Consider the following 27,821-nt stretch of genomic DNA (forward strand, 5'->3'; position numbering starts at 1 on the left):
TTTACCACTTTATTTTTCGTTTGTGCTGAGAAATATATCTTCGTATCTTGGTGTCATGGATTTAAACTGAATCAAAAAGTCAAGCGCTGAAGTTTCTGTGGGATCTAATGAATGAACGAAAGCAGTTGAAAGAATTCAACATTGAGGGCGCTATACATTTTAGTCCAGAATCTGCAGAAGCTCCGGTCATGTTGACTGTAAATGTATCTCTATATTTCGCCCTTCAAACGCAATTTGATACGTAAAAGCTATTGTCGCTGTCTATCTGCCACTAAAGCCAATGAGAATATCTTTGCTGAACTTTACTACAACCTTGCAAGACTGGAAAAAAGCCTTCGAACCTCAGAAGTGTTTGGACACCAGACAGTGGAAGATCTTGTCCCGAGCTTTTGGCACGGCTGATTTTGATTCTGATTTATTTAATCGTCGGGCCTTTTTGTCAAAAGTACAAAACCACAATCAAAACAAAAAATCTGAAAATTTATTTTAACTTTGGTCACTGTATTCCCCAGCTGCGCATCATTTCCCTCTCATCCCAGTAGAAGGTTGTGTCTAATAACGCGCGCCGGTGAACCGTGCGTTCTCTGCATGTTGGGCCAACTCGCACTCTAGATCACAGTCCCTCCACATTGTGGCAAGATGTACCCATTGTGCTAGAAACAGATGATATACCTAACATGCCTAGGGGCAAGATAAATAAAATAAATTGTGCTGTTCCGATAACTTGGTTTTCAAAATAGGGTAGCTAGGTAGGTCGGCAGGGATTTTTTCCAAGGTATTTTTATTTTTAAATATGCATTTTTCAGGGGTTCAGGGCGGTCAAACACTGGCCACAACATTTCCAGAAAACTGTACCATACCGGTACATGTAAAATAATAAAAACATAAAAGACATCCTCGTTCAAGCAAAAAACAAATGCCAAGTAACGAACGCGTAATTTTACGGTTTTTTTGGGTTTTTTTACTTCCATGTTTAGGTAGTTCTAAAAGTTTAGGGTCGGCAGGTAAAAAAAGGGTGGCCGAGTCTATTGACACCCGGGTGTCAATAGCCATATAGAGCTTCTCCTGGCTATTGACACCCGGGTGTCAATAGCCAACCGGCCCTCTATTTGGCTATTGACACCCCTCCCGTTTTTTCGCCAGTCAGCCTCCAAATTCAACCAAACTCAGCTTAGTTATTCTAAACAACATATACTCTCAATAGAAATCCAAAAAAATTCCTTCGAAAAAGTTTCTTTCGTCGTCATTTTGCGGTACCATAGTGCTACTGCAGGCGGCCTATACCAATGGGTGTCAATAGCCAACCGGCACTCTATTTGGCTATTGACACCCCTCCCGTTTTTTCGCCAGTCGGCCTCCAAATTCAACCAAACTCAGCTTAGTTATTCTGAACAACATATATTCTTAATAGAAATCCAAAAAAAATCCTTCGAAAAGGCTTCTTTCGTCGTCATTTTGCGGTACCATAGTGCTACTGCAGGCGGCCTATACTAATGGGTGTCAATAGCCAACCGGCACTCTATTTGGCTATTGACACCCCTCCCGTTTTTTCGCCAGTCGGCCTCCAAATTCAACCAAACTTAGCTTAGTTATTCTAAACAACATATAGGCCTATTCTCAATAGAAATCCAAAAAACTTTCTTCGAAAAAGCTTCTTTGGTCAGCATTTTGCGGTCCCATAGTGCTACTGCAGGCGGCCTATACCAATGGGTGTCAATAGCCAACCGGCCCTCTATTTGGCTATTGACACCCTCTCGTTTATTTCGCCAGTCGGCCTCCAAATTCAACCAAACTTAGCTTAGTTATTCTGAACAACATATATTCTCAATAGAAATCCAAAAACATTCCTTCAAAAAAGCTTCTTTCGTCGTCATTTTGCGGTCCCATAGTGCTACTGCAGGCGGCCTATACTAATGGGTGTCAATAGCCAACCGGCCCTCTATTTGGCTATTGACACCCCTCCCGTTTATTTCGCCAGTCGGCCTCCAAATTCAACCAAACTTAGCTTAGTTATTCTAAACAACATATAGGCCTATTCTCAATAGAAATCCAAAAAACTTTCTTCGAAAAAGCTTCTTTGGTCAGCATTTTGCGGTCCCATAGTGCTACTGCAGGCGGCCTCTACCAATGGGTGTCAATAGCCAACCGGCCCTCTATTTGGCTATTGACACCCTCTCGTTTATTTCGCCAGTCGGCCTCCAAATTCAACCAAACTAAGCTTAGTTATTCTAAACAACATATACTCTCAATAGAAATCCAAAAAAATTCTCCTTCGAAATAGCTTCTTTCGCCATCATTTTGCGGTCCCATAGTGCTACTGCAGGCGGCCTATACTAATGGGTGTCAATAGCCAACCGACACTCTATTTGGCTATTGACACCCCTCCCGTATTTTCGCCAGTCGGCCTCCAAATTCAACCAAACTCAGCTTAGTTATTCTGAACAACATATAGGTCTACACCAATGGCCATGAACAATAATCTACAGTATTTAAGTTTCATGATATCAAGTCTACTTCTCATAGTAGTGCAAACCAAGGTCACCAAGAATTGCTTCATTTGATGTATAGCTGCATGCTTTTAGGATGAATTTACCCACTAGTCGTTGCATTCTTTGAGGACTTTATCAACATTTTTCCCGCATATTTTTGCTCTGACGTATAATATGATAAAAAAAAATCATTCCATAATGTCAAATCATAATCAGTTCCTTTAATGTTTGCATGATTTCCAAAGATTGTTTTCATGGGAGGAAACAAACTGTCAAATTTTGATCTTATCTCCATAAAATGAGTATGGTGAGAGAGATTATGTGACATCCATTAGCCTAGATACTTATCACCGATGATTATTTATTTTTAACTTCACCAATCGTCCATTTTTTGTATTTTTTTGTATTTTTCAACTTTCTCATTTACTATTAAAATATTAGACTTCTCTTCATTAATTGATATTTTCTATAGTTTACAATACTTATTAGCAATTCATAACATAGACTTCATTTGTTTTTCATTTGGTGCCATAAGGACTACATTATCAGCAAAAAACAGGCCACTTATGAGTTCTGAATTAAAGTATACCCCAAGCAGTGATTCATTAAGCAGCTTCTTGAATTTATTGATGTACACTAGTACTGCAACTAAAATTGGGGCTTAAACACATCTTGCCTGACACCCTCATTTTGGTCAAAATTCTTTCAATGTCATCAAAAGACACTTTACTTTCAATATGATCGTATGTATGTTTTTAATCACACGTCACAACTTCAAGATATATACGATTTCATTGTCGGCCAATATTTCGTACAGTTTATTCGTTCTGTTCAGTCGATTGTGTTAATATTCACCAAAATAGTAGAAAATGACATTTTGAAGCCCAAACATCGAAAAAGAATGATAATTATCCACCTTATCGATCACTTGTCGGTCCTTATTAGTATGGCCAATAGACCTGCTTCAATACGCGATTTACTTGTCGGCCAATAGTTCGTTCAGTTTCGTCAATTCAGTTCGGTCACTTGAGTAAATATTCACCAAAATAGTAGAAAATGACATTTTAAAACCAAAACATCGAAAAAGAATGGTTTAAATTCAACTTGTCGGTCACATGTCGGTCCTTAATAGTAAGGCCAAAAGACCTCCTTTAATACGCGATTTACTTGTCGGCCGATATTTCGTTCTCCTTCTTCAATGCCGTTGTCAATTGCGTTTATATTATACCAGAATAGTAGAAAATGACATTTTGAAACCAAAACATCGAAAAAGAATGGTTTTAATTCAACTTGTCGGTTACTTGTCGGTCCTTGTCGGTCTATTGTCGGTCCTTGTCGGTGCCTTGTATGTCCGCATGTTGTTCAAAGGTTCCGCAACTCGGGTCAAATGTTGTTCGACAAGCTTCGCCCGCGGATAAAAATTATTGACCCCGAGCTGTCGATATGATTCTACAACATTACACAGTTACTTTACCCCATAAAAGCTGTACCCATGACAGCAAAAAAGTGGGCATCAACTTGTCTGAAGAAATGAACAACGTAGCTTAGCTCGGTTCTGGAGGTATTCGAGTAGGGTCGCGGGTCGAGGGGTGTCAATAGCCATATAGGGCAGCTTCTGGCTATTGACACCCGAGTGTCAATAGACACTCCGAAAAAGGCCAGGTCATAGGCCTACTAGTAACACGCAACTACTGGTACTCCGAGTCCAGTACGCGAAGTCTAGCAAACAAAGACTTGAGATTTGGATAAAATTGAAAATTAGAATGATCTTGGTTTATTTGTCTCGAATGAAAATTATACACCTGAGATACTTACCCCCATGTGATGATGTCTCAAAAGTAATTTCCACATGACATGTCCATGGGAAAACTAAATTTAACACTGAATATGAAATAAGCTTACGTTCACTCTGAGCAGGGTACCCTACCCGTGAACAATTTTGCGTGGATTTAGAACTGTCATGTGCATTTACCAAATTTTACGATTCTCCTTTTAATCACAAAAAGCAGTCGGGAAAATATAAGGTTCAGACAGACACTCTCGATGTCATGCCACAGAAAACAAGAGTCAATTTGGGCACACAGTCCATGTAGCCAGAGATGCAAATGATATGCGGTCAAGGTCTCCTCAACTAACTTTCAGCTGGTTCTTCACTTTCTACTATTTTTTTAGTATTTTTTACAAAGGCACAGACTAATTCTACCTGCAACCCAAAACTGATAGTGATTTTGTAGCTCATTCTTTACTATTTTTCATAGTTTTTGGTAGCCGGTAACACACACTTCGTGTTCGTGTCGGCTACATGGACGATCTGCCTAAATTTGTCCGTTTGAGTTGACGACCCGCGTTGACGACAGGAACTGTCGGTTAAAGTTAACGTATCCGGTCCCTCCAGTATGGTTTCCAGCTGCAGGTTATTGAACATTGAACAAAAATGATACTGTAAAAATGTTCTTGTGACGAAAACAAATGTCAACATATGAATTAAACAACCATGGAAAGCTGACGTTAAATCGTCTTTACAGCGCATTCATGTTGAGTCTGCTTTTTTCACTCCAGAAGCTGAGAAATGTCATCTGCCTGCAGCTGTGTGATGGCGCCCTCTACACAAGCTCTGTGTCATAGTTCATCGTGATGGCGTCAGGTCAACATCGCGTCCGTAGGGACGTTTGATAGAATGACTTATTTTGGCATAATTTTGGTTCATTGATAGGAAAACTTGAAACCATACATAACAGAGATAACAGAGGATATGCAGGTAATTTTTTAAAACATTATTTTGCACACACAACCGTTGATTCGCCATTCTCTACGAGTTGAGATGTGATGGGATCAGTTCTGTAATCAGTAAGCTTGAATTGCAGAACACACCTCTTGACAAAATAACTCAAATATTTCAGTACAAATTCTCCAAAACAACTCACTTTTGGTATATTTGTATCGAAGACATGAAGTGACAGCTATGTTAAATATTTCAGTTCAAAATTCTGTTTGGAAATGCAGAAAGTAAGCCCCATATTGATTTGTTGACATGACTCATGTGTTGTGATGTTGACAAATCACCGTCGATTGTCATACACTTCTTGTCAAAGTTCCTCGATTTTTTCACTGAATATGTGTCTGAAATTATTGTATTTCATCATGTTCAAACTCTAGAGAAGTAGCGACAACAGCTTTGAATATTTTGGGCCCAGAATATCGGTTCTAAATGCGAGAAATAACCGATTATTAGTTTGGAAGGTGATGTAAACAGTGCAGGCCGATCGTTTCGTCACGCTTGAGTGACGATTAAAATTAGCGCGTCAAAACTTTTGAACAAATTTCAATATTTTGATGAAATTTAGACATTTACACATCATCTTGGTGTTTCTGTCTACTTAGAAAATACATGGATTTCATCAATGGGATATCCTCTAACAGCAATTCTATCACCGTCGGCGGTCACTGCAATGTACCAGGGCAGACTCACTTGACGATGGAAAAGATGATCTATACAAGTTCTATCTTCACTCCAAATCGAAATCCTATTATTGAAGTAATCACAAACATAAACATGATCAGCGCCATCAACGGCAATGCTGTGTGGCCAGTACAGCTGACTATCACCGTGACCGCAGTGACCGTATTGGTACAGGAAATTGAACTGAGCATCAAAACACTTGATGCAGTGATTCCCACAGTCAGACACCATGATGACATCCTTACTGTTGACAGCGACAAAGTAGGGGTTGTTGAATGGTGTCTGCCTATCATCTTGTTGACCACCAAGACACTCTGCAATGTACTGTCCAGTCTGGCTGTACTTCAGGACACGATGACCGTTGACCTCTGTGACAATAACAAACCCCTTCACAAGAGCTATGCACCAGGGATCTGAGTTTGTAGGTAGGGTAATTATTCTGATAACTTTATTATTTTGATTACAAACAACAATTTGCACATTACTGTCATCAAGGATGAAGTAGAGGTTGTCCTGAGAGACAGCTATGGACTTTGGCTGGAATGGCTTGGCAAACTGACCACTGAAACTGCCCAACTCCTTTTCACAAGTGTAATCTTTGTTCAGTATGTGTACAATATTGTTGTCTCTGTCACACACCAAAAGTTTATTGTTGTGGAATGCCAGACCTCTCACATATTTGAATTTGTGTCCTTGATGACCCTTCAGAGTTCTTCTTGACCAATGTCCTGAAAGGTCAAAGGTCAAAACAGGATAATTAGAATTGAAATAGAGAGAAGGAATAACAAAAGCCTGCACTAGAACTGATAGATATATCCTGAAGCTGAAAGTAGATTTTGATTCACATTAAATTAAAACAAAGTCAATCATTCATACAAACATTTTTGTTGAATTATTTTCATCAATTCATACATTTTTATATTACTTTACCATGACAACATAATAATTGCCTGTTTTGTGAAAGATAGGCATTTCCAAATTTCATTGAAAACCATGGTTATTCTGCAACAACACAGATTTTAATGTGTAGTTTATTGACCATATTTTATTATTATTATTTTATTGTAATGAAGGGGACTTTGTCTGGTGTACTTGATTTCATGACAATCATACTGCCATAGCAACACTTTTTATAAATTTTGGTTAAAAAATCGTACCCTGATCTTGTTTTTTGTCCTGAAAGGTCAAAGGTCAAAGCAAGATAAACAGAATCAGCAACAGATATGTGGTGACAATCTGACTGTAGAGTAATTCAAATTCCTTGAAAAATATGAACAAATATTGTCACAAATTAAATTGAACTGTCATGTTTAATATATAGCCAAGCTCATTGATGTATTTATTATCATTGTGTTTTAGTTTTAACCCCTTGACTACCTATGGCGCCGGATATATCCGGCGCCATATTGAATTACCATATACCTTGAGTGCCGGATATATCCGGCACAGTTAAATAGGCGTATTAACTTCGTTTTTGTCACTAAAAATCCCGTAATTTCGGCGTCGGCACGCAGCGCGACTAAGATTGATGTATTCCGATCTGGCCTGAATGTGATTGCGCCCCCGTACGTTCGAGTATGGCCAAAATCCGGAAGCAAATATCGTGACCCATGACCTCGACCCTGAAAGGTCAGGTTGATCACAGAAGCGTCGCGCTGATTGTTTACAGTTTTCAGAAGTACAGACGATCGTGAAGATGTTTATGGTTTTTTTTTTAATGAAATGAAATGTTTATTTATTGAAAACAAATGATTTATATGTAAATATGTTCTATTAACAGCAATATTCGTGAATGAAACGAGAGAAAATACAATTTTTTACTATAAGCCAGTGAAATTTTATAGCAGCCATATTATCAATATGACTGGTCACATGACTGGTCATGTGTTTGTTCATGTGATATGTTGTTCCCTAAAATGTATTTTTAAATATTGTGAATTATTTTTTAATAAATCATATCCATTTTAGATGCATGTTTCTGCAAGGAAGACATAAAGCAGGTGTTTACAAATATAAAATGTGTTGATTTTTAAATACAGAATCATATCAGATGCTGATGTTTGTGGTTCATTTACTCTGCCTTTTGTGAGAAAAATCTTAAATAGGTACATCTATAAATAAAGTAAAGGGTAGTTATTATTACATATATGTAAAGACAACGTCATGGAAATTGCAACTGTATTCAAATTTGGGTCATTTTATGGATTCAAAACACGTCCTGATGCTTCAAAAATTCATATTCTTTGCCAACTCTGGTCACATGATGTGTCATGTGATCAGTCACGTGACCTGGAAATACAAAACTTATGTATGAAAAAGTGGGAAATTTCATGCTGATTCAGAAAATATATGGTTTATTGGTACTTACTTAATTTTTACTCTAAGCAGTGTTCATGCAGTGACCACACCCCAGATTTTATCAATATTTACATAAGGGGCCTGGTATATAGGAATACATATGCCTTGGTAGTCAAGGGGTTAATGCCCTATTACCATGGTAACACAATGAATACAAGTTTTTGTCATAAAAAGAGCTTTCCAAATGTTTTAACTCAGCACATAAATGTTTCTTATAGATAACGCTTGCAATACAAGTATTATTGTATCCTAAACATACTCAAATATGGTTATTTTAGTAAATGCCATGTTGCCATAGCAACACATTTGCAGATTTTGTTCAAAAATTTTCATTTGTATATATCTGCTCTATTCGTCCGTCTACATCAAAAATTCTTTCAAATTCATTTAGGATAAAGCAAGACCATTGTTCCACAATCCAAATTGCAGACTCTACCAATGAAAGATGATGGTAAAATACCATTTTGGTGAAAAAAATGATGTTTTTACTATTATACTACTAACTTTTCAAGTCAAATCTCTATCTCATAATTATAAATTTAAAAATAATATTACTGGTAATTACCATGGTTTTCCAAAATAAACTCATATCGCTGCACTTTTTTGCCAATAAGATATTGTCATGTTTGATTCAGGGAACTTCATGTTGCCATGACAATACCTTTTGCAAAATTAGTTCATTGTATTAGAATATTCTTTGGCCAATACCCTGAAAGGTCAAAGGTCATAGCTATCTGAAGAGGGGATAGATATAAAAAATAATACCCATAGTAATTGCTATATTTTGAAACTGAGAACAGTTACGAATACGAATTAAATTGAATGAAAAAGTAAATCTTGTGGCAAAATACATAATTTATCTATACTTGATGTTAGATTACTTTTAATGCCTTTCACCATGACAACTTAAAAATGGCCTGTCCTTGTAAAAGTTAATTCCCAAAAGTTTGTAACACCACAAAGTTTTTGTGTTCTATTAATTACTTATTCATATCAATGTCACCATAGTAAACATTTAGTGACAAGCTCAGAATGATTTAATCAGGAAAAATGTGTGTTGCCATAGCAGCACTTTAGAAGATATTGGTTCAAAAATTCTTATTTGCTCTGATATTCTTCATCGGTTAAGTCTCAGTGAAATATAATACACGTTTATCAGCAAGTACATTGTTTCATCAGGAAATTGATTTATGGTTACAGGTAATAACAAAATACATTTCTAAGACTGTTATTAAAGATATACTTTGCAATTATGCTGTGCAAGTATCAAAAACAATCCTCTTAGATTATAAATTCTGTCATTTCAAAATGTTACTAGCATTGATAGCTCCACTGTCAGTGACACGGAGCTTATCTAACAGGTATGTTGTGGCATCTGGCATCCGTCGTCTGTCTGGCAACTTTTTCCTTTCCAAGGTTCTTCTTTATAACAGCCAGTCAGATTCCTTTAATATTTGGAGTATAGGTCCCTAGGGATGACCTAAATCAGATTTATTCAAAGTGTGACTGAATATGCAATTTGTATTGTTGAGACTAATTTTGCTATTTTGGGGCAAAAATCTTCTTGTCCTTAATGGCAAGTCCAACAACTTTAACATTTAGTATACAGTTCCCTAGCGATAACCTCATTTAGATTTGTTCAAATTGTGATGAACTATGCAAATTGGTATCTTTAATGGAAATTTTGTCATTTTTGGTCAAAATATCTTCTAAAACCTGCTGGTCAGACAGCTTTGATATTTGAGAATTAGGTCCTTTGGGATAATCTATTTAAAATTTGTTGAAATTGTTCAGAAATATACAAATTTGTACTTTTCAGGTAATTTTTGTCATTTTTGGTCAAAAATTGTTGTCATCAAAACTGCGTGTCTGAAAGCTTTGAAATTTAGTATACAGATTCCTAGCCTATGCAGCAGACTGCCTGAGGCGGCCACAAGCATTTCATTGACATGCTTGTGTAAGTACAGCATGATAAGCTTAAAATTCTTGACGGCATGGTGCAGTTGCCATTGCAATCCCATGATTCTTGTGATCGTGTCATCAAATGTTATGGCCCAGCTTTGATAGGTTTTGTTTTGAGCAAGATTTGCAGGCAATAAAGTTATAAAATGACTAAGTTACCTTTAAAAAATAATAAATCAAAAAGCATCCATATACCAGGTTTTTTGTTTGGGATTAAAGAGATCACACTGTTTGATGGCATAAGCCATGTGTGCGCTCCATGTGCACTGGTAGTTGCTTCGTGTCAAGAATCACCACCCCTGTCACCGCCAGCACCATGGCACAAACTACAAGGGTATCAACACCTGTGATGAAGAGGGATATCTTAAAATATCTTTATCCAAAACCCATCTACTATAAACAGTGAACTGTCACTTTATTGAAATTACATAGCTGTGCAAGCTTGTGGGCTCAGCCTAGTGTGATGTTATCTTTATGTGATATGTTGAAAATGCCGTAAGATGAAATCTGCAATTTTGTATTTGAAGATCAATTATTCTACATAACACTGTACATCAACTGTCAGGTCGCTTATTTCTGTATATTGTGTACTCATTTTGCAGCTGGTTGTTTCCTACTGCTAAAATATTTATCAAAGTTCACATTGCAATACACTTGTTGAAGGTTACAAAGTATTCAGTATTTGTAAAGTGTTGGTACAGCATTTTAGAATATTTCCAGATAACACATAATGTGCATGTAACTGCTATCAACAAATTGATCCATATACCTTTGACCAGTAATCATAGAAAATGTCTTGCATTAATAATGCATATTGTTGAACAATAAATAAATTCATATTTCTACAGTCCAATGGAAATTCCTTCCATTTGAATGACAGTTGTATTTGCTGTTTTGAACTCCAACAGGAGTAATACCTACTGGTACCAGTATTGCCAGTTACCTTGAAATGATTTATTTCAGCAGATAACTGTTTGTCAAAATTTCAACACCAACATTTTCTATCAATAATTCCATTTTTTCCTGTTACTCAACAGTTTCAAGCAATATGATGTCATCAGATGGCCTATTTGAAGCTGGGTAGTAGTGGAATAGCTGAATCATTTTATGAACCGGTAAGAAAAATTCAAATTATATTTTCATCAGATGTTAATGATATAGCATGCAGGAGATAAATATAACAACTTAGCCGGCTATTGAACCACTCTTTTTGGAGTGGAGATTTAGCCGACTGGTTCTGTCTCAGGCCTCTCAGCTAGGCGACTGATGCCGTATGTTGTGGGTTCGAATCCGATTGAAAACTATCCGTATCCCATTGTGTGTATACACACAATGGGATATTTATCTCCTGCATGTTGTGATGAATTTAAAACAGTGTCATCTCAAACCGGAATTGGTCACAGTAATCTTATTTTTTTCAATATTTTCCACTGTTGCCAAACACTACCATCATTATCTTCATATTCTTGTAAAGCTTAGGATTAAAAGGATCTTTTCATCATTGTAATGGCAATCTGAATATAAGGATTTTGACTTATTCTGAACTTAGTTTTCATGATTGATATATTGTCCTTGCAAACAAATAGTGAATACCTCTGACTGATGGTCCTCTAATATTGTTTACAGAAATGTAAGATTTTGCAAATGATACAAGAATGTCACAGATTTTCCATTCCTTTATATTCTTGGTCTTCAATCTCTGGCAAACTGGTAGCTGATTTTAGCTCATATTTGGTATGTATATAAATACCAAAAAGAGCTTATATGGTGAGTCGGTGGCATCTGTATGTCTGAATGTATATGTGCAGATGTACCGGTATGTCCGTCACATGCAAAGGCTTCCATACCGCCAAAGCTACCATATCAGTATTTGGTGTACATGTAGATGCAGGGGTTGAGATGTGGCATTGTTCAAATGTCAAAAATATGCAAATGAGGTCAGAAAACTGGGAAATCCTGCAAATGTGCAGGAGTGGTGGCATGCCAATGACTGGAACAGGCAACTCCACTGACCTCAAGAGTCATTTCCTGTCATTGCTTATGAACTGTTACATATTAACAGACCTGCTCAAACTGAGAGGGACTACCTGTGTTGAAACATTCTCTGCTATGCATGTTGCTAAAGTTGACCTCCAGTACCTGGCACACAGTCCATGTAGCCGACAATGAGATGCAAATGATATGCGGCCAAGGTCTCCTCAACTAACTTTCAGCTGGTTCTTCACTTTCTACTATTTTTTTAGTATTTTTTACAAAGGCACAGACTTATTTATTCTACCTTCAACTTAAAACTTATAGTGATTTTGTAGCTCATTCTTTACTATTTTTCATAGTTTTTGGTAGCCGCTAACAGACACTTCGTGTTCGTGTCGGCTACATGGACGATCTGCCCAGTACCTAACGTTTCAAATCTTATTTACTTTTGTCATTCTTGTTTTTCAGGTTTAAATATTTCTTGTTGTTTTTCTGGTTGTACTGTGCAGAAATCACTGTCATAACATCAACGCAGAATTTTCCTGCACTTAACAGATAGAAACAACACTTATTGTTGATCTTTGGTACCCATACTGGTATGTACCAATTATGATCAAATATGAGCGACACGGTATGATTGTGCTTTTTTTTACAAAATGTATTGTCATTGTTTACATGTTGAATATTGTGACTCAAACACTGATTGTGCAAAAATGCAATAAAAATATCAGTGTTCAATGTCATTTTCAAACAGTTTTACCAAGTGCAAATAAATTGAACCCTCTAAGATGCACCGTTGCACACATCATCTATAAAACAAGAATGTCTACTGCAAAATAGGGATGGCGTGTTCCTAGAAATGACCTGTCGAGTGAGATGTTATAAATTGTAATAAAATTGACATACTGGTACGGTACTTATATTTCTAAGGTCATTTTTGCCAGTTTTAGGTTTGTCAGGACAGTTTAGCTATGAAAAGTGCACCACCAATGATACACAGTGCAAGCAGCCACAGTTGGCACTGTGTATTGAAATGATCGTCAGTTGGACTCTTTCCCATCCACAAAAGTCTTCTACAGCATATATATTCAAAAACTTTGCTGCTGTTATTTTACACATTCATTAGTGACCCCTTTGTTGAAAAAACAGTCGACACCTTTTATCATTTTGTTTTGGTGGCCACTGGGTCGCTTGTTTTATCTTCCCTAGGTACAATTTCTAAAGTGTTTTTTATCAGTCCATCATCCAACGGGCGTCAGCCCAATTACAGGATGAGGTACCCATAACGCACTAACCCCCAATGGAGCACTGGGGCACAACACCATGCTAGAGTCTTGAACTCATCATCCTCCGAGTGTGAGTCCGTTACTCTGAACCTACTGGGTCTTGCACCGGGTCTCGAACTCACCATCCTTTGATAGTGAGTCCGTCACCCTAACCACTGGTCCACGGTGCCTCGATCCTTGCAGTTGAATCTAGTTGATCAAAGTTCTTGTATCAATCTTATAAAATGCATTACTATGTTATTTAACAGTTTTAATTTCCAATGACCCGTCAATTTTCCTACTGTTGATTGACCTCTGGTGTAAAAACTTTTGTTGTAACTAAAAATACTGTAGTTTGTTGTAACTAAAAATCTATGGAACATAAATGAAATCCCAGGAAACACTCAGTTCAATGTTTGTACAGGCAAGGGATACAGATCTTTCTAAGCTTTCAGAATAATATATACTTGAAGGGATTATGAGCTAATTTGTTTGCTGAAAAGTCATTATTGAGAATAACTTGATAATTGTTCAAACCTTTTAGTCACAATAGTGAAAAACTTTGTAATGGTGCATTTACCACAATAAATATATTTACCATGTTGACTTCTAGCAGTTGCTGTACCACCATGTATCTCCTTTTTGGACTTGGAATGATCCCTTGTCTTGTCACTACCATCACCATCTGAACCCGTCTTTTTCTTTGTACCGGTACTTCTACCGGTATGTATTACTGTACCACCAGACATCTCAGAAGACCCTGGACCACCACGTAACTCTTTTCCTCTAGTAGTACCTGAGCCACTCTGTCCCTTTGTTCTTCTAGGTGTCACCTGACCACTAGACATCTTCTTGGAGGACTGTGAGCCTGCAGACAACTCTCCACTACCAGTTGTAAATGAACCACGCTGTTCCTTTTTACTTCCTGTTGTCACTAGACCACTAGATATCTTCTCAGAGGATACTGGACCACTAGACATCTCCTTAGAGGACACTCCACTACCAGCAGTAGTAACTGAACCATGCTGATCCTTTTTACTTCCAGGTGTCACTGGACTACTAGACTTCTTGTCAGATGACACTGGACTACTAGACATCTTCTTGGAGGAGTCTGAATCAGTAGACAACTCTCCGCTACCAGCAGTAGTAACTGAACGATGCTGTTCCTTTTTTCCAGGTGTCACTGGACTACTAGACTTCTTCTTAGATGACACCTGGCCACTAGACATCTCCTTAGAGGACACTGGACCACTGAACAACTCTCCACTACCAGCAGTAGTAACTGAACCATGCTGTTCCTTTTTACTTCCAGGTGTCAATAGACCACTAGACTTCTTCTCAGATGACTGTGGACCACTAGACATTCGAGTTCCAGGTGTCAATAGACCACTAGACTTCTTCGTAGAGTAGACTGGACCACTAGAAAAAGCTTCACTACCAGCAGTAACTGAACCAATCTGCCGTTTGGTACTTTTAGGTGTCACTGGACCACTAGACATCTTCTCAGAGAACATTGGACCACTAGATAATTCTCCAATATCAGCTGTCTCTTTACCACTTTGTTCTTGTTTACCACCAGGTTTCACTCTACCACCAGACATCTCAGAGGACACTGGACTACTCCACAACTCTTCACTTTCAGAAGTACCGGTAGCAGCACCACTGAGTTTTTGTTTATTTCCAGGAACCATTTTAGCACCAGATGCATCAAAGGACACTCCACCACTAGGCATCTCTTCCACATCAACACTAATGGAATCCCTCTTTTTTCTTTTACTTCCAGATGTCACCTTATTACCATCAGTTTTATCCAAATCAACCATTCTGCTAACAAGCCCACCAGAATCTGATTTCTCTGTGATTGAATAAAAAACCTTTGTCAATGGTAGGTAACCTTTTGTGCTTTCATTTTAAACCACACTAGACTAACATTGTATTTGCTCTCTGATTATCAGAATTACACAACTTAATGGTTAAAGATTGAATGCCTCATACAAAATTTAGAATTTCTGCCAAGCTTATGTGTAACAGAAATTCCTAATCATGTAAAAGCAAGCTGATTAAGGTGTCCTAATATTTGAGGTATGTAAGAGTGCCTTCAACAACATACTCCAAGTTCCAAAACCGAGTCGGACTTACAAGTCTGAGTACTCAGACTTGCATACTCCAAGTAAAACTTCTTACTCGGACTTGTGTACTCCGAGTACATGGCCTACTTGGAGTTGAATATGCCGAGTTACACATGCTTATAGAAAAAACAAAGCTGCAAAAACACAGGAAATATTCGATCTTGTGATAAAAATTTGCAAACAGCGTGTACTCTGCAGTACTTCCAGTCGCTCGGAGAAAAGAGTTGTTAACGCGATCTGTCTGATCTCTGATCTGTGTATCTTGTACAACACGCTCAAGTCATTGTCGTCGTCGAGTGTAGCTACCGTCACGCAAATTATGAGTTTGCCTTGTCTTTTCATTTCATTACCAGATCAGATCCTGATTTGATAAATGACTTGAATTGGGCACAATGACTTCATGATCACCGCGATCTGTGCAATGCAGCGTGGCGAGTTATTAGAACACGGACGCCATAATTGAATGACCTGTCGACCTGTGACGTCATGGCCTTGGTTTGCTAGCGTGGCAAGGCCATGATAGACTTGCCCAAGCATTTTAGGCATATTTATGTCTCGATAAAATAATTAAACTAATAATATTTTTCAAAATTAAATGAGCACAGTGAGCTCGTGTATGGTGTGAACCGAGTGTGAGTGACCACTTGGTCGTAAATAATGACCTGACTTGACCTGTGATGTCTTGCATTGATTTCACTAATGGAACGATTGTGCGATATCAAACTGAGTAACTGGCTAGACTTGCCTGAAGTTTATTGGTTTTACTGTAAATGTTACGTCTACGTCATCTTTCAAAAAACTTTGCCGCCGGCCATGGCAGCAGCTTTCTTCTGAGGGTAAAATCATGGTCCCTCCTTGTGGAGGGACTGTGGTTAAATATAAGCGTATATTGCTCAACAGATTACAAGACTTCGTGAAACAGATTTTTTTTTTTTCAAAAGAGCAGATTTTCGACATATCGATCTGCGCAAGCCGTAAACTCTGTGAGTAATAAAATACTTTTTTTCTACAGATCGTTTCTTGTCCGGCATGGCAAAATATGCATTTCTGGGAACACATATTACTCGGCGTATTCAAGTCCGAGTAGGCCGTGTAATCGGAGTATACAAGTCCCAGTAAGTAGTTTTACTTGGAGTATGCAATTGCAAGTCTGAGTACTCGGACTTGCAAGTCCGACTCGGTTTTGGAACTCGGAGTGTATGGCTTGAGATACTCCTACATACCTGAATATTTTTTTCTAGTTCTGTCAATACTTGAAAAATACAGCTTTTATGTCCTCTACGAAAACATACTTCCAAAATTGTATTCATCCACATCAAATGCTATGTTATATTGTGTGCACACAAAGTTTCCTCTCAGTTGTACATGTAATCATATGAAATATGCAATTAACATTTTGAAATATACTGTACAAAAAATCTAAAGTCTCTTTGTGTACTTTCATCCATGTATCTCCTGTAAAGGAAACTTACAAATCAGCTCACTGGTGGTGCAACATTTCTGATTTCAATTTGTAAAATCAAATCTACCAGTTGACTTTATAAATTATTGTATGTTCGGTTCATGGAATAAGAGAGAATGTGGTTACGAATCAGCAATCTCTCTTTGGAGTTCTTACTGTGGACAGTTCTGTCATAAAATTACATTTATCCACACCAATGATGGATGAATAATCTGATTTCCCTTCCTTTATCTAACTTCAATTGTTCTACTATTATGATAATTTCTCTAAAACAGTAAAAAATCATGTTGCCTCCCGTCTGCTACAATGACAGTCTCCAGAACTACATCAGTCCGAAAATCCAAGTATATTTCTTGAACTTTGCTAATACTTAGCCAAAACTTAGATAACTTCATCAATGTCATTTATTATGTGTACCAGCCAATTAACTTTGTACTGTTTTCTTTATCAATAATGGCACGCTTATTAATTTCATTTAACTTCATTTGAATAGATAACAAATGTTTTAATATTACCTGTCTGATGCTCTGTTGCTGTGGTAACCATGGCCACAGTCTTCACTTCGTGTCTCTCCCTGACAGCTATCTCAGGTTGTGATGATGTGGCTGTCTTCATCTCAAATCCCTTCTTTCCAATATTCTCAGGTTGTGTTGGATCCTCTTTCTCAATCTCAGTGGATTTAGATTTGGTGTAAATATCATCAACTGAAGCCATAGTTGTTTCTGTATATGAACAGAATTTTATCAACATTTGACTATGTTAACTTTTTGGATTATTTAAAATTTTGAAGGCACAGTGACTGGTTGTACAGTATTGTACTACCCAAAACAATGCTTTTCTTGAACAACACAACAAAATTTTTTGAAAAGGAAAGTGAAAGAGTTTTGTTCTCCCCATCTTATCTCTCAACTTGAATCAAATCCAGTATTTAAATACGCACCTGTAACCTTAAAATCTAAATCGATGATATTCAGTGTGCATGTCAAATTTGACATGCCCTTGACTTCAGAGTTTTCTCTTTGGCTTAAGAAAAGTTTTTATATTACACATTAGTATGCTGATGGTATGATAATGTAGTTTTAGAAAACAGACAAATCTTATTGAATGGTCATTCAAGATGTGTGATTGCAGCTCCTGTGAAAAGACAAACAAACAAACAAATAAATGCTCACCCTTGTGTACCATTTCAGAAGTGATAATTTGTTCACAAAGTTGAAGACTCTCTTCAATTTTCTTCTGCAGTTCAATATCAGATTGTGCATCAGATAACTGAGTTAGTTTTGTCTTCAGTTCTGTGATAACTTTGTTTTGTTCTTTGAGCTTAGTTTGTAAATTTTCCAATTGAGATGCAAGTGCATGAATACCACTAAGTTGTGTACCAACTATCTTTTCAGCACTATGGCAGCGCTGAATGTATTCTTGACACTGCTTTTCCAGTTGTGATTTTTCATGTACTGCTTCGGCTAATTCAGTTTCAAGAATTTTCTTTTCTGTGCAAGCTTTGTAAAGCTGACTTTGTAAAGACTCAATTTTGGATTCTGGTTTGTCAAGTTGACTTTGTAAAGACTGAACTTTAGACTCATCTGATGCCAAGTATCTGATGTCAGAATCTGTGAGTTGTTGTTTACTGGGTTGGATTGGCAGTATACTTCCAGCCTGTGACTCTTGGCCTGCTGTGATTGGCTGAGTTGGTTTACCATGGTGAGTGACAAGTTTTTCCTCCAATTCTGTAACAAAATGTTGTATGATAATTACTGTTCTCAGCGTGTTCATTTTTAGCCGGATGCCGGCCAAATTGACCGGCTACTTCTGTATTTTGGCTGGCTACTTTTCAGCACTGTTTTGCTCTCTAGCCCCGAAATTCAGGTTTTGATAACAATATTTTGAGTTTTTGGTGGTCTTGCATGATGGAGATAATATTTCAGAAGTGCCGATGTGGCTATATGTAGTCTAGCAATTTATGCGATGAACTTGTTGCTATCACTGAAGTACCTCGATCAGCGAACATGTACTTGGAATCGCTCTTGAGGTCAACCTTGCTTTCAATCGGGTAGAGCCGAACATTGGACTAACATACATGTACATAATGCCCACGAATAGCCGACCATTTCCGAATGAAGCTGACGTTTAGCTCAAAGGCGGAAGAGAAAGTCAACGTTTGAAAGCTTTATGGTTTTCTGTGTAAGATTAGGGCCTTGTCTGATGGGTTTGGTAGGTTTTTGATCAAATGTAAAGCAACCAAAAGTTACTGAGTCTCATTTTTCATACTTTTGAAATGCCATGTCAATCCATCCATGGTCGATCACAATGTCAATATTCAACTCTAGTCGATCGACATCGCATTTTGTGGAGGGCCATGGTTGTGTGCATCGCGGAAGAGAAAGTCGACGCTTGAAAACTTTGATTTTCTGCGTAAGAGTAGGACTTTGTCTGGTGGTTTTGGGAGGTTTTAGACCAACTCTAAATAAACAAAAAAGTACTTGGTCTCACTTTTCGTACCTTTAAAACGTACTGCTCTACGTCGATCACAGTGTCAAATTCCAGGTCGACCGATATCGCGTTGTATGTACTGTGTTACAATCGACTGCCGTTGCTTTGTACACATACGGTGTAGTACAGGTTGGCGTTTGGTGTCGTTGGTTTGGGATTTTATCAAACTCGTACACTGAAATTTAGCTCTCTATTTCAATTATATGCAACATCACCAAAAATCAGCTCGCGGATTTGTTTTGAAGAGTGAATTGAAATCACTGAAAATTGTATTCCTATATCTCATTAATTGAATAAACCGTTTGATTTTACTGTATCTTCAGTCAATTTTATTTATTTAAATCAGTAAAAAATACCGCAATTATACGGTGTCGCTCAAATTTGATCAGAATTGGTACATACCAGTATGGGTACCAAAGATCAACAATAAATGTTGTTTCTATCTGTTCAGTGCAGGAAAATTCTACGTTGATGTTATGACAATGATTTCTGCACAGTACAACCAGAAAAACAACAAGAAATATTTAAACTAGAAAAATAAGAATGACAAAAGTAATTAAGGTCTGAAACTTTAGGTACTGGAGGTCAACTTTAGCAACATGCATAGCAGAAAGGCAGCTAGCCCTCCTTAGTTTGACCACAGATGGTCTTCCTCCCCTCTACTGACGGTCTTCCTCCCCTCTACTGCATATGGTTTGAGCAGGTCTGTTAATATGTAACAGTTCAATGACAATGACAGGAAATGACTCAAGTCAGTGGAGTAAGCCTGTTTCAAGCCTGTTTCAGAATTTCGCGTTTTCTTACCTCATTTGAACATTTTTGACACTGATGTGTTCATTTGAACAAATTCACATCTCAACCCCTACATCTACCTGTACACCAAATACTGAGACGGTAGCTTTGGCGGTATGGGAGCCTTTGTGTGTGACGGACATACATCCGCACATACCCACAAATATACAGACATAGACGCCACTTAGACTCATCATACAAGCTCTTTTTGGTATTTATATATAAAACCAAATATGAGCTAAAAATTTTGTACAGCCAGACTGGTCAGGATCGTTTTCTAGGTTGTGAAAACCTCATCTAAGATGTGTTTCAAAATGTATGTTCAAGTCGCGTGTGTGCTAAATGTAATTCTACACAACAGTCTGCTGAAATTTTGCTATTAGCCATGCCAACTGAATGCAGTTGACAGGCCCAAGTGATATCAAATTATTGTTTCTGACATTTAAAACTTTATCCCACGAAAACATGTTTTAATTGATTGATTGTGATAATGATTATTCTGTATGCTGAAATGGTTTTTTCATACTCTACAAGAATGCATGAAATTACTCCAAAATGTCTTAAAATTTAAACATTTCTTGCACACCCCTTCCCTGAAACCCTCCACATGTGTGTATGTTGAAATAGCCTTTTATACACTGTGTAACAATGCATAAAATTACTCAGAAATGTTTTCAAATTAAAAAAAAATCACTAGCACACCCCTGCCCGCCCAGGGAACCTGGTTGCACACAGAAGCTAACCCCCTACTTTTCTAAATTTTCTGCCAACTTCAAAATTTTTGAGAACCCTGAGTTCTATAACATCAGCTTTCTGTCAAATAATAAACCTGCCCATTACAATATTCACTTTGAATAAAGTGTTCAGTTAATTTGCAGAAAATTTCAGAAAACTTAAATGTTTTGTTTTTGTTTCATGACAACACATCCTGCATAAAAAAAGACAGCATTCTGTGTGATAATAGTCATGTGTTGTTATGAGTAATTTTATGATGCAGTAAATTTTAATTTGCATCTTTGCAGACGCATACTGACCTATCATTGAAAAATATTATGTTAGATTTATGCTATTCTTTGTTGTGAATGTTTGATTATTGTAAGTGAAATTAAGATCTAACCCTCAATCGTCCTACCAGTAATTCAGTCAATAGATATCTGACACTGGGTAATCCCAAAACTTCTAATATAATGGTTAGGATATGTTAACACAGTCTTGTCACTGTCATCACTTCTTGAAGTTGAAGTATATTTTGTAGTTTTCCTTTCTGTCTGATACACTTCTCAGCTTTGAAACTGAATTTACCGGTACATCAGTCTCAGTGGATGACTGGGCTTTTTTTGATCAATCTGAAACAGTACTGGCTGTAATGTTTACTCTGATTGTCTGTTTCCAATGAGAATGTAAGAAACATCAATAAAGAAACCGGTAAAGCTTCTGAGAAATAAAAAAGTTCCATCATTCTCCTTTAAGTGTCATAAAATTTGAACAACGAAATTTTAAATTTAAAAAAGGGCATTTTATAGTATATGTAGTATAACTCTCATTGATGATAGGTTTCCCCATAGGGGCATAGCATACACTGTAACCAAAGAGAGGTCTCAGACTATTTTATTTTGGCCAGTGTATATAAGAATGTCAGGTTTAGGGAAACTCACATTGAAACAGTGTATTTGTCAATTTATGTGTCACTGGAGTGTGGGTAGATTATTTGGTAAAGGCTTATAATTTTGAGTGTTCTACTACATCAAGGTTTTATCTGCTGCTATATTGAATACTCACTTTGTTCCAGCTTGGTCTGGGGTAATTGTTCATCAACTTGATCACTTGCTGTGACCACAACTTGATCACTTGCTTGCTCTGACAAGGGAGGTTCCTCACCCTATCACATACATATATCATACAAATCAGAAGACATTTATGCAAAATGTTCTCTACACTGACATTTTAAAATGGTTGTTTACATAGGTGAAAAAATTGAGAATGCTGATTTAAAAATACAGCATGTCATTGAATGAAAATATATACCTTGTCCTTGGTATTCTGATCAGTCAGTATAAAATGTAAATCACATGTGTACTCAGCAATGGGTGTAACATTTTTATTGCAGTCAAGTAGAAGTGATAGTTTTTTAATGGCCAAGTGCCTTATGTCCAAACATCAGGGCATTTCTAAAAATGTAATTGCAAATGTATACCAAACACGAACTGATAATCATCATTTTGATACCAGTTAAGGGGCCAATGTTTTAGCACTGCCAATGAGTTCTCAGCCAATAACAGTGACTCTCTGGCATACTATGCTTCCAACTGATATTATAAAACCTTTGTTTTTTGTTACTATTGATTGAGTCACATTTTGAACTTAGAAGTTCTGAAATCTAACATATTTTCTCTTACCTTTGAATCCAAGTTAGCATGACTATCATTGTCTTCTATATCCTCATGAAATGTAACTGACTGAACTCCCCCACCATCTCCTGAAAGAATAAGACAATGAACTATTTCATATCCCCTTGTAAATTCATGGCTGACACTGAACTTTGTGGACTGTACAATTAAGAAATGAGCAAAGATTAGTTTTGCTCACTGACATTTATGCAAACATGCAAAGGTTATGCTTTTTCTTACCTGTTCATTAATTTCAATCACATGACAGTTTTTAAAGTCACAGTAGTGTTATGTTTATGATATTGCTCATTTGCAAATTAAGCAAAGTAATATAAGCTAGATACCTCGTGAAGGACTTTACAAAAAAGTGGATGAAACTTTTATGTACACTGACTATGCAGAGGCATGAGAGTAGCAAATGACATTTAGCAGTTTCTTGAGAGTTTAATTATGGCTAATTTCCATATTTCATGTTATCAGTACACATGAATTTATATATTAATTATGGTGACCACACTTAATTTTATGAAACTTAATACACATATTGCTCTTAATAAGATATCTGTTGACTGAATGATATATTGCAGTTTCATGACAAATGATTAGGTAATGTGTATATTTAACAAACGTTTTTGACATTTTGCTGTTAGATAACTGTGCTACGGGTAGGATTGGCTGCACCAAATAAGACATGTTAGGTATATCATCATAGAAAAAGTGTCAATTTACAGACGACTTTGCTCACTGTATAGACTTGAGCACAAGAGATTTTTTGTTCTCATCTGGTTAGACCATAGCAACTTTACCAGTATGTTGGGCATTAATCTGTGGGGAATTTACATTTTCGGTATTTCCTTTCTTGTTTTCCCATAGATGGCAGTTGAGATCCATGTAGCTGTTCCATAACGAAGTCTAAATGACCAATGGAATGCTGGCAGTTCTATTTTGTAACTATGACATTGTATGTTTCATAAGTATTAAATCAGAATCATTTCATATGAATATTTGTAAAGAGACTGTTTGGTATATCAGTGTTATGCTACAAGGTGTCTCATTACAATGAATAAACTGAAGAAAAGCAAAATTACTGTTCATCAATGTCTTAAACTTGCATTCACTAGCATATCCTCTATTATTGTGATATATGATAAATAAACGACCACTTACATTCTGTGACAAGTGATTTATGATTCACACAAAGATAATGAAAATTCTGTGATTAAAGTTTACTGAAACAAAAAGGCAAATCGCCAAACAAGTACCGGTTTAAAGGAGCAAAATTTAGAATAACTCACTGTTAATGAAGAAAAGTTCAATTTCTTCAAACTTTACAGTGTTGTATGTGGCTTTCAACTGCAGTTTGATTCCAACTCCTGCTGCGATCTCTCTCATTTCATCTGTTATCAGTAGTGGTTCCAGTGCTTTGGCCAGACTTCCAGATCTACAAGTCTGCTTTACTCTGTAAAGATAATAAAGGGTTACAATCTTCAGCAAGATTCCCAGGGAATCTGCTGTCACAGTTGTTGGATCCAGATCAACTTTATCCGTGCAGACTTTCTTTACTTCATTGCAACTGTCTTCATCTGCCAGCACAGCTTGCACTCGGCGTTTAAGTCCTTGTTCACATTCTCCCCATGCTGTCTTCACCCTCTCCTGCAGCTGTCTAAGTTGCACCGAGAGAGCTTGCCAATGGGTTCGTTCTTCTAATAATTTTGTGAGACATTTTTGCAGCATCTCCTCATCCAAGGCTACTTTAACTGGCAAATCTGAAGTAAGATCGTAAAGATGGTGTAAATATTAATTACATATAGTGCATTTAATGACAGGTTGTACTTTGTTTGTTGGTTTCTTTCCTTTTATTTAAATTCTCATGAATACAGTACTAAGCTTGTTTTGCTCTACCCATAAAAATAGAGTGGACCCGCAAAGATCTATAAAGTGAAATTTCATTTAATTTACATCAATCTTAAAGGCCGTTGCACAAAGAAAAAGGACGAAATAATTTTCAGTCAAGATTGACAATCTTGTCATTTCATAAAGGCTATAAATTATTTACATATAACCACCCTAATTACTGTTTTGAATAACAAATGATTGCAGCATATTACTTAGAATTCCTAATTCTACCCCACAATGACATCATTCAGGGATTACATAAGAAATGCACAAATCTCCCAGAAGTCAGTTTTGAACGAACATCGAGTGAATACATACAATATCCCTGATAATAATGGCTGGGATATTCTGGTAACCTGGGTGGGCACGTAATCCCTTCCTGACCGTCATTGCTTGGTAGAATCCCAGTTAAAGTTCAACTTCCAGGTAAGTTTCCTTTAACTGGGGGATTTCTTGATGTTTGATATTGAACATAAATACATACGTTTTGCCTCCTGGTCTTTGCAGCTTTTTTCACTTTCTTTATGACCTGGTCCATTTAATAAAGATGCAAATTTGGCAAAATTTTGAGTAACAGCTTCACAGTTCATCAATTTCAAAGCAGTTTTCACAGCTTTTGCCTTCTTGAAAGCCACTGGTGTCTCTTCTAGATGTTGCAATATTTTCTCTGGCAATTTTCCCTTACCAGTTCTGACAACACAGTCATTGACATGCATTTCCAAATATTTCATAACAAAGTGAGCTAGGTGAGAATCCTCATTCACTGCAGTAGGCAAACCAAAAGCCATCGCTTCCAGACCATAAAAGCTGTAATCCCAATAGCATGGTGAAGGCAGGCAGATATGAGACTGTTGTAGAGATGTTAGTAAGGATTTTGTTGAGTGCCCTGGTTGGAACTTTGGGTTAACATATTGACTTTCTGATGCATCAGATAAAATCTTCTGCTCAGTCTTGCTGGCTTGTTCAGAAACTCCTTGTATCTTCCACTCAGTGGGCCTCTTGTAATTTTTTTTCAGGGTATTAGCTACTGTGCCAATGGAAGCTGCAATAGACTTGCACCCTTCTATGGCCTTATGTGTATCCATCTGACCACATGTAAGTATGTGGTGTCGTGTGACTTGCCTTTCCTTTGGATTTTTCACCCAGAAACAGGTGTCTGGTCTTGGAAGAATCTCCTCATGTGGAATGTCTGACAAGTCTCTACCCTGAACTTCTGCCCCGTATGCATTCTGGAAATAATCATATATGCAAGGTCCTATGGAAAAGATTATGTCTGCATCGCTAGCCATTTGCAGCATCTTTTCTTCAAACTTCAACAGACCGTACTCTTCAGCTTGCAGGCAGTCGGTTTCTGGACAAGCATGATTGATAAGAATTAGCTTTGCACTAGGAAAGAGTTTTCCCTTGATATCAGCAGCAGCACGTCCTGTCTTTGGAGCATAACCGATTACATATTGGACATTTTCTAATTCTTTCAGCTTTGGATAGTAGATTTCATGATTTAGCAACCATTCTAACTTTGAAGGGTCATCTCGTTGATCTGTTTTATCCTTCCTCTGCCCTGGAATCAAGGTTACACCACAGCTCTCAGCATCTTTCTTCTGGTCATCACTGATTTTGATATCAAGTACAGTAGAGTAGGCTTTTAGATCTTCTCCTGCCTTGGCCTTCCTTTTACAGAAATCTTGGATGATTGTTCTGTGAAATCCTGTTAGACCTAACTCATCATCACTCCATGCATCATAAATAAATACTGCTGCTGCTGGCTGATCTGGTGGCTGATGGAGCTTGGCACTATGGAAAAGTTTTTCATGAAGAAAAGATGCTACTTCCTTGGTTTTCAAAGATACTGGAATCACATGGTGTATGTTTTCTTGTAAATTTCCAAGTAATGGATAGTATACTTGATGACAGAAAAGCCAGGTGATAGCGGGTTGATCTGCATGAGAGTTACACCAAATTTGTTTGGCAGCTGGAATCAAAGTAACTCCATATCTTGCTGCATCTTCTTTTTGTTGTTCACTTAATTCAACATCAAGAAAAGTGCAATAAACTTCAGAAAATTCAGATGGTTGTGTGCTCAGTATATTTTCACAGATAGCTGTGATCAGCTTCCAATTGTCTTGGCTGAATGAGTGTTCCTTCCATGATGTTACAAACAGTGCTCCAAGTGGTCCTTCTGTTTTGTGTTCAGTAAAATTCTCGCTTGAAAAGGGCGCTTTAAATCCTACCGGTAGAAACAAGTTGACAACAAACTAATGCTTCAAAAAGTCACATCAACAAGTTACATGCTCTTTACTCACTGACAGGCAAAATAGGCTTATGGGCATGAAAAAGAAAGGCATTTCTCTGATGCCCTTTTCTCTTCAGATTTCTGTGCAGACCTAAGATTGACACTTCATTATAAGACAAGTACAGCTGTGCATTCAACTCATCACAATAAGCATCACTGTAAAAAATTTACATTTTCGCATTATTTTTTACACACCTTGCTAAGTATACATGACATTGGCTAACATGTAGTGAGTACTGACTGTATTAGCTATGTTTTCAGACCTCATCTACCGGTACTATTCATGTTGTACTGACTGTATCTGCTATTCATGTTGTTACTTGACTACATCATGATTCTCATTGATGTAAAAAACAATGAAATAGTACCGGTAAATTGCATGATACTATTGATTAAAATTTTCTTGAGGAAAGGTAGAGTTCTGTAATTTAAAGTGTTACATACCAGTGCCTTCCTGGTCTTCAGCTTGTGAGGTAGTTGGTCCTTTGACTTCAGGACTTGTTTTCCTGTCACTGCCTGTACTTTGAGGCTTTTGCTGAGGAAGTGTTTCTTTCTTTTCATTCGCCTCCGATTGACTAATATACATTTTTGCACCAACTTTCTCAGAATATTCTGCTTTAGCCGTCCCAGTTCCAATAGATTGGTGAAAATCGCTGGCTAAAAATTCATAAAGGAATGTAAAGAATCTTAATCAAATTCAGTGCATGTACTAGTTAATTTTAGCTTTTTCATTCATTATACAATGGTATTGTCAGCACAAACATGTAATTGATAATATTCTACCCCGGGTACATGTATGTAATAATAAGAGGTTACTGGTAGATCACAATATTCGAGCTGTGAAGAAGTTTTATGCTTAATGAA

At 37.2% G+C, this 27,821-nt stretch overlaps 1 protein-coding gene and 1 long non-coding RNA gene across 2 annotated transcripts in view; one reads left to right on the plus strand and one right to left on the minus strand.

Annotated features, from left to right (window-relative positions):
• Positions 1 to 4,247: 4,247 nt before the first annotated feature.
• LOC139141270 (uncharacterized) overlaps positions 4,248 to 27,821 on the minus strand; it is a 31,345-nt gene continuing 7,771 nt past the window's right edge. The window contains exons 5-13 of the mRNA XM_070710899.1: positions 27,402 to 27,614; positions 25,149 to 26,891; positions 24,064 to 24,534; positions 22,778 to 22,857; positions 22,161 to 22,260; positions 18,272 to 18,826; positions 17,615 to 17,821; positions 14,107 to 15,363; positions 4,248 to 6,677 (exon numbers count right to left, since the gene is read on the minus strand). Coding sequence (XP_070567000.1) covers positions 5,863 to 6,677; positions 14,107 to 15,363; positions 17,615 to 17,821; positions 18,272 to 18,826; positions 22,161 to 22,260; positions 22,778 to 22,857; positions 24,064 to 24,534; positions 25,149 to 26,891; positions 27,402 to 27,614 — 5,441 coding nt within the window. The 3' untranslated portion in view covers positions 4,248 to 5,862. The remainder of the gene's footprint in view (positions 6,678 to 14,106; positions 15,364 to 17,614; positions 17,822 to 18,271; positions 18,827 to 22,160; positions 22,261 to 22,777; positions 22,858 to 24,063; positions 24,535 to 25,148; positions 26,892 to 27,401; positions 27,615 to 27,821) is intronic.
• LOC139141637 (uncharacterized) overlaps positions 5,114 to 27,821 on the plus strand; it is a 67,420-nt gene continuing 44,712 nt past the window's right edge. The window contains exons 1-2 of the long non-coding RNA XR_011554213.1: positions 5,114 to 5,247; positions 5,871 to 6,374. This is a non-coding gene — a long non-coding RNA (uncharacterized lncRNA). The remainder of the gene's footprint in view (positions 5,248 to 5,870; positions 6,375 to 27,821) is intronic.

This window comes from Ptychodera flava, chromosome 1, assembly GCF_041260155.1.
Source record: "Ptychodera flava strain L36383 chromosome 1, AS_Pfla_20210202, whole genome shotgun sequence".
NCBI lineage: Eukaryota > Metazoa > Hemichordata > Enteropneusta > Ptychoderidae > Ptychodera > Ptychodera flava.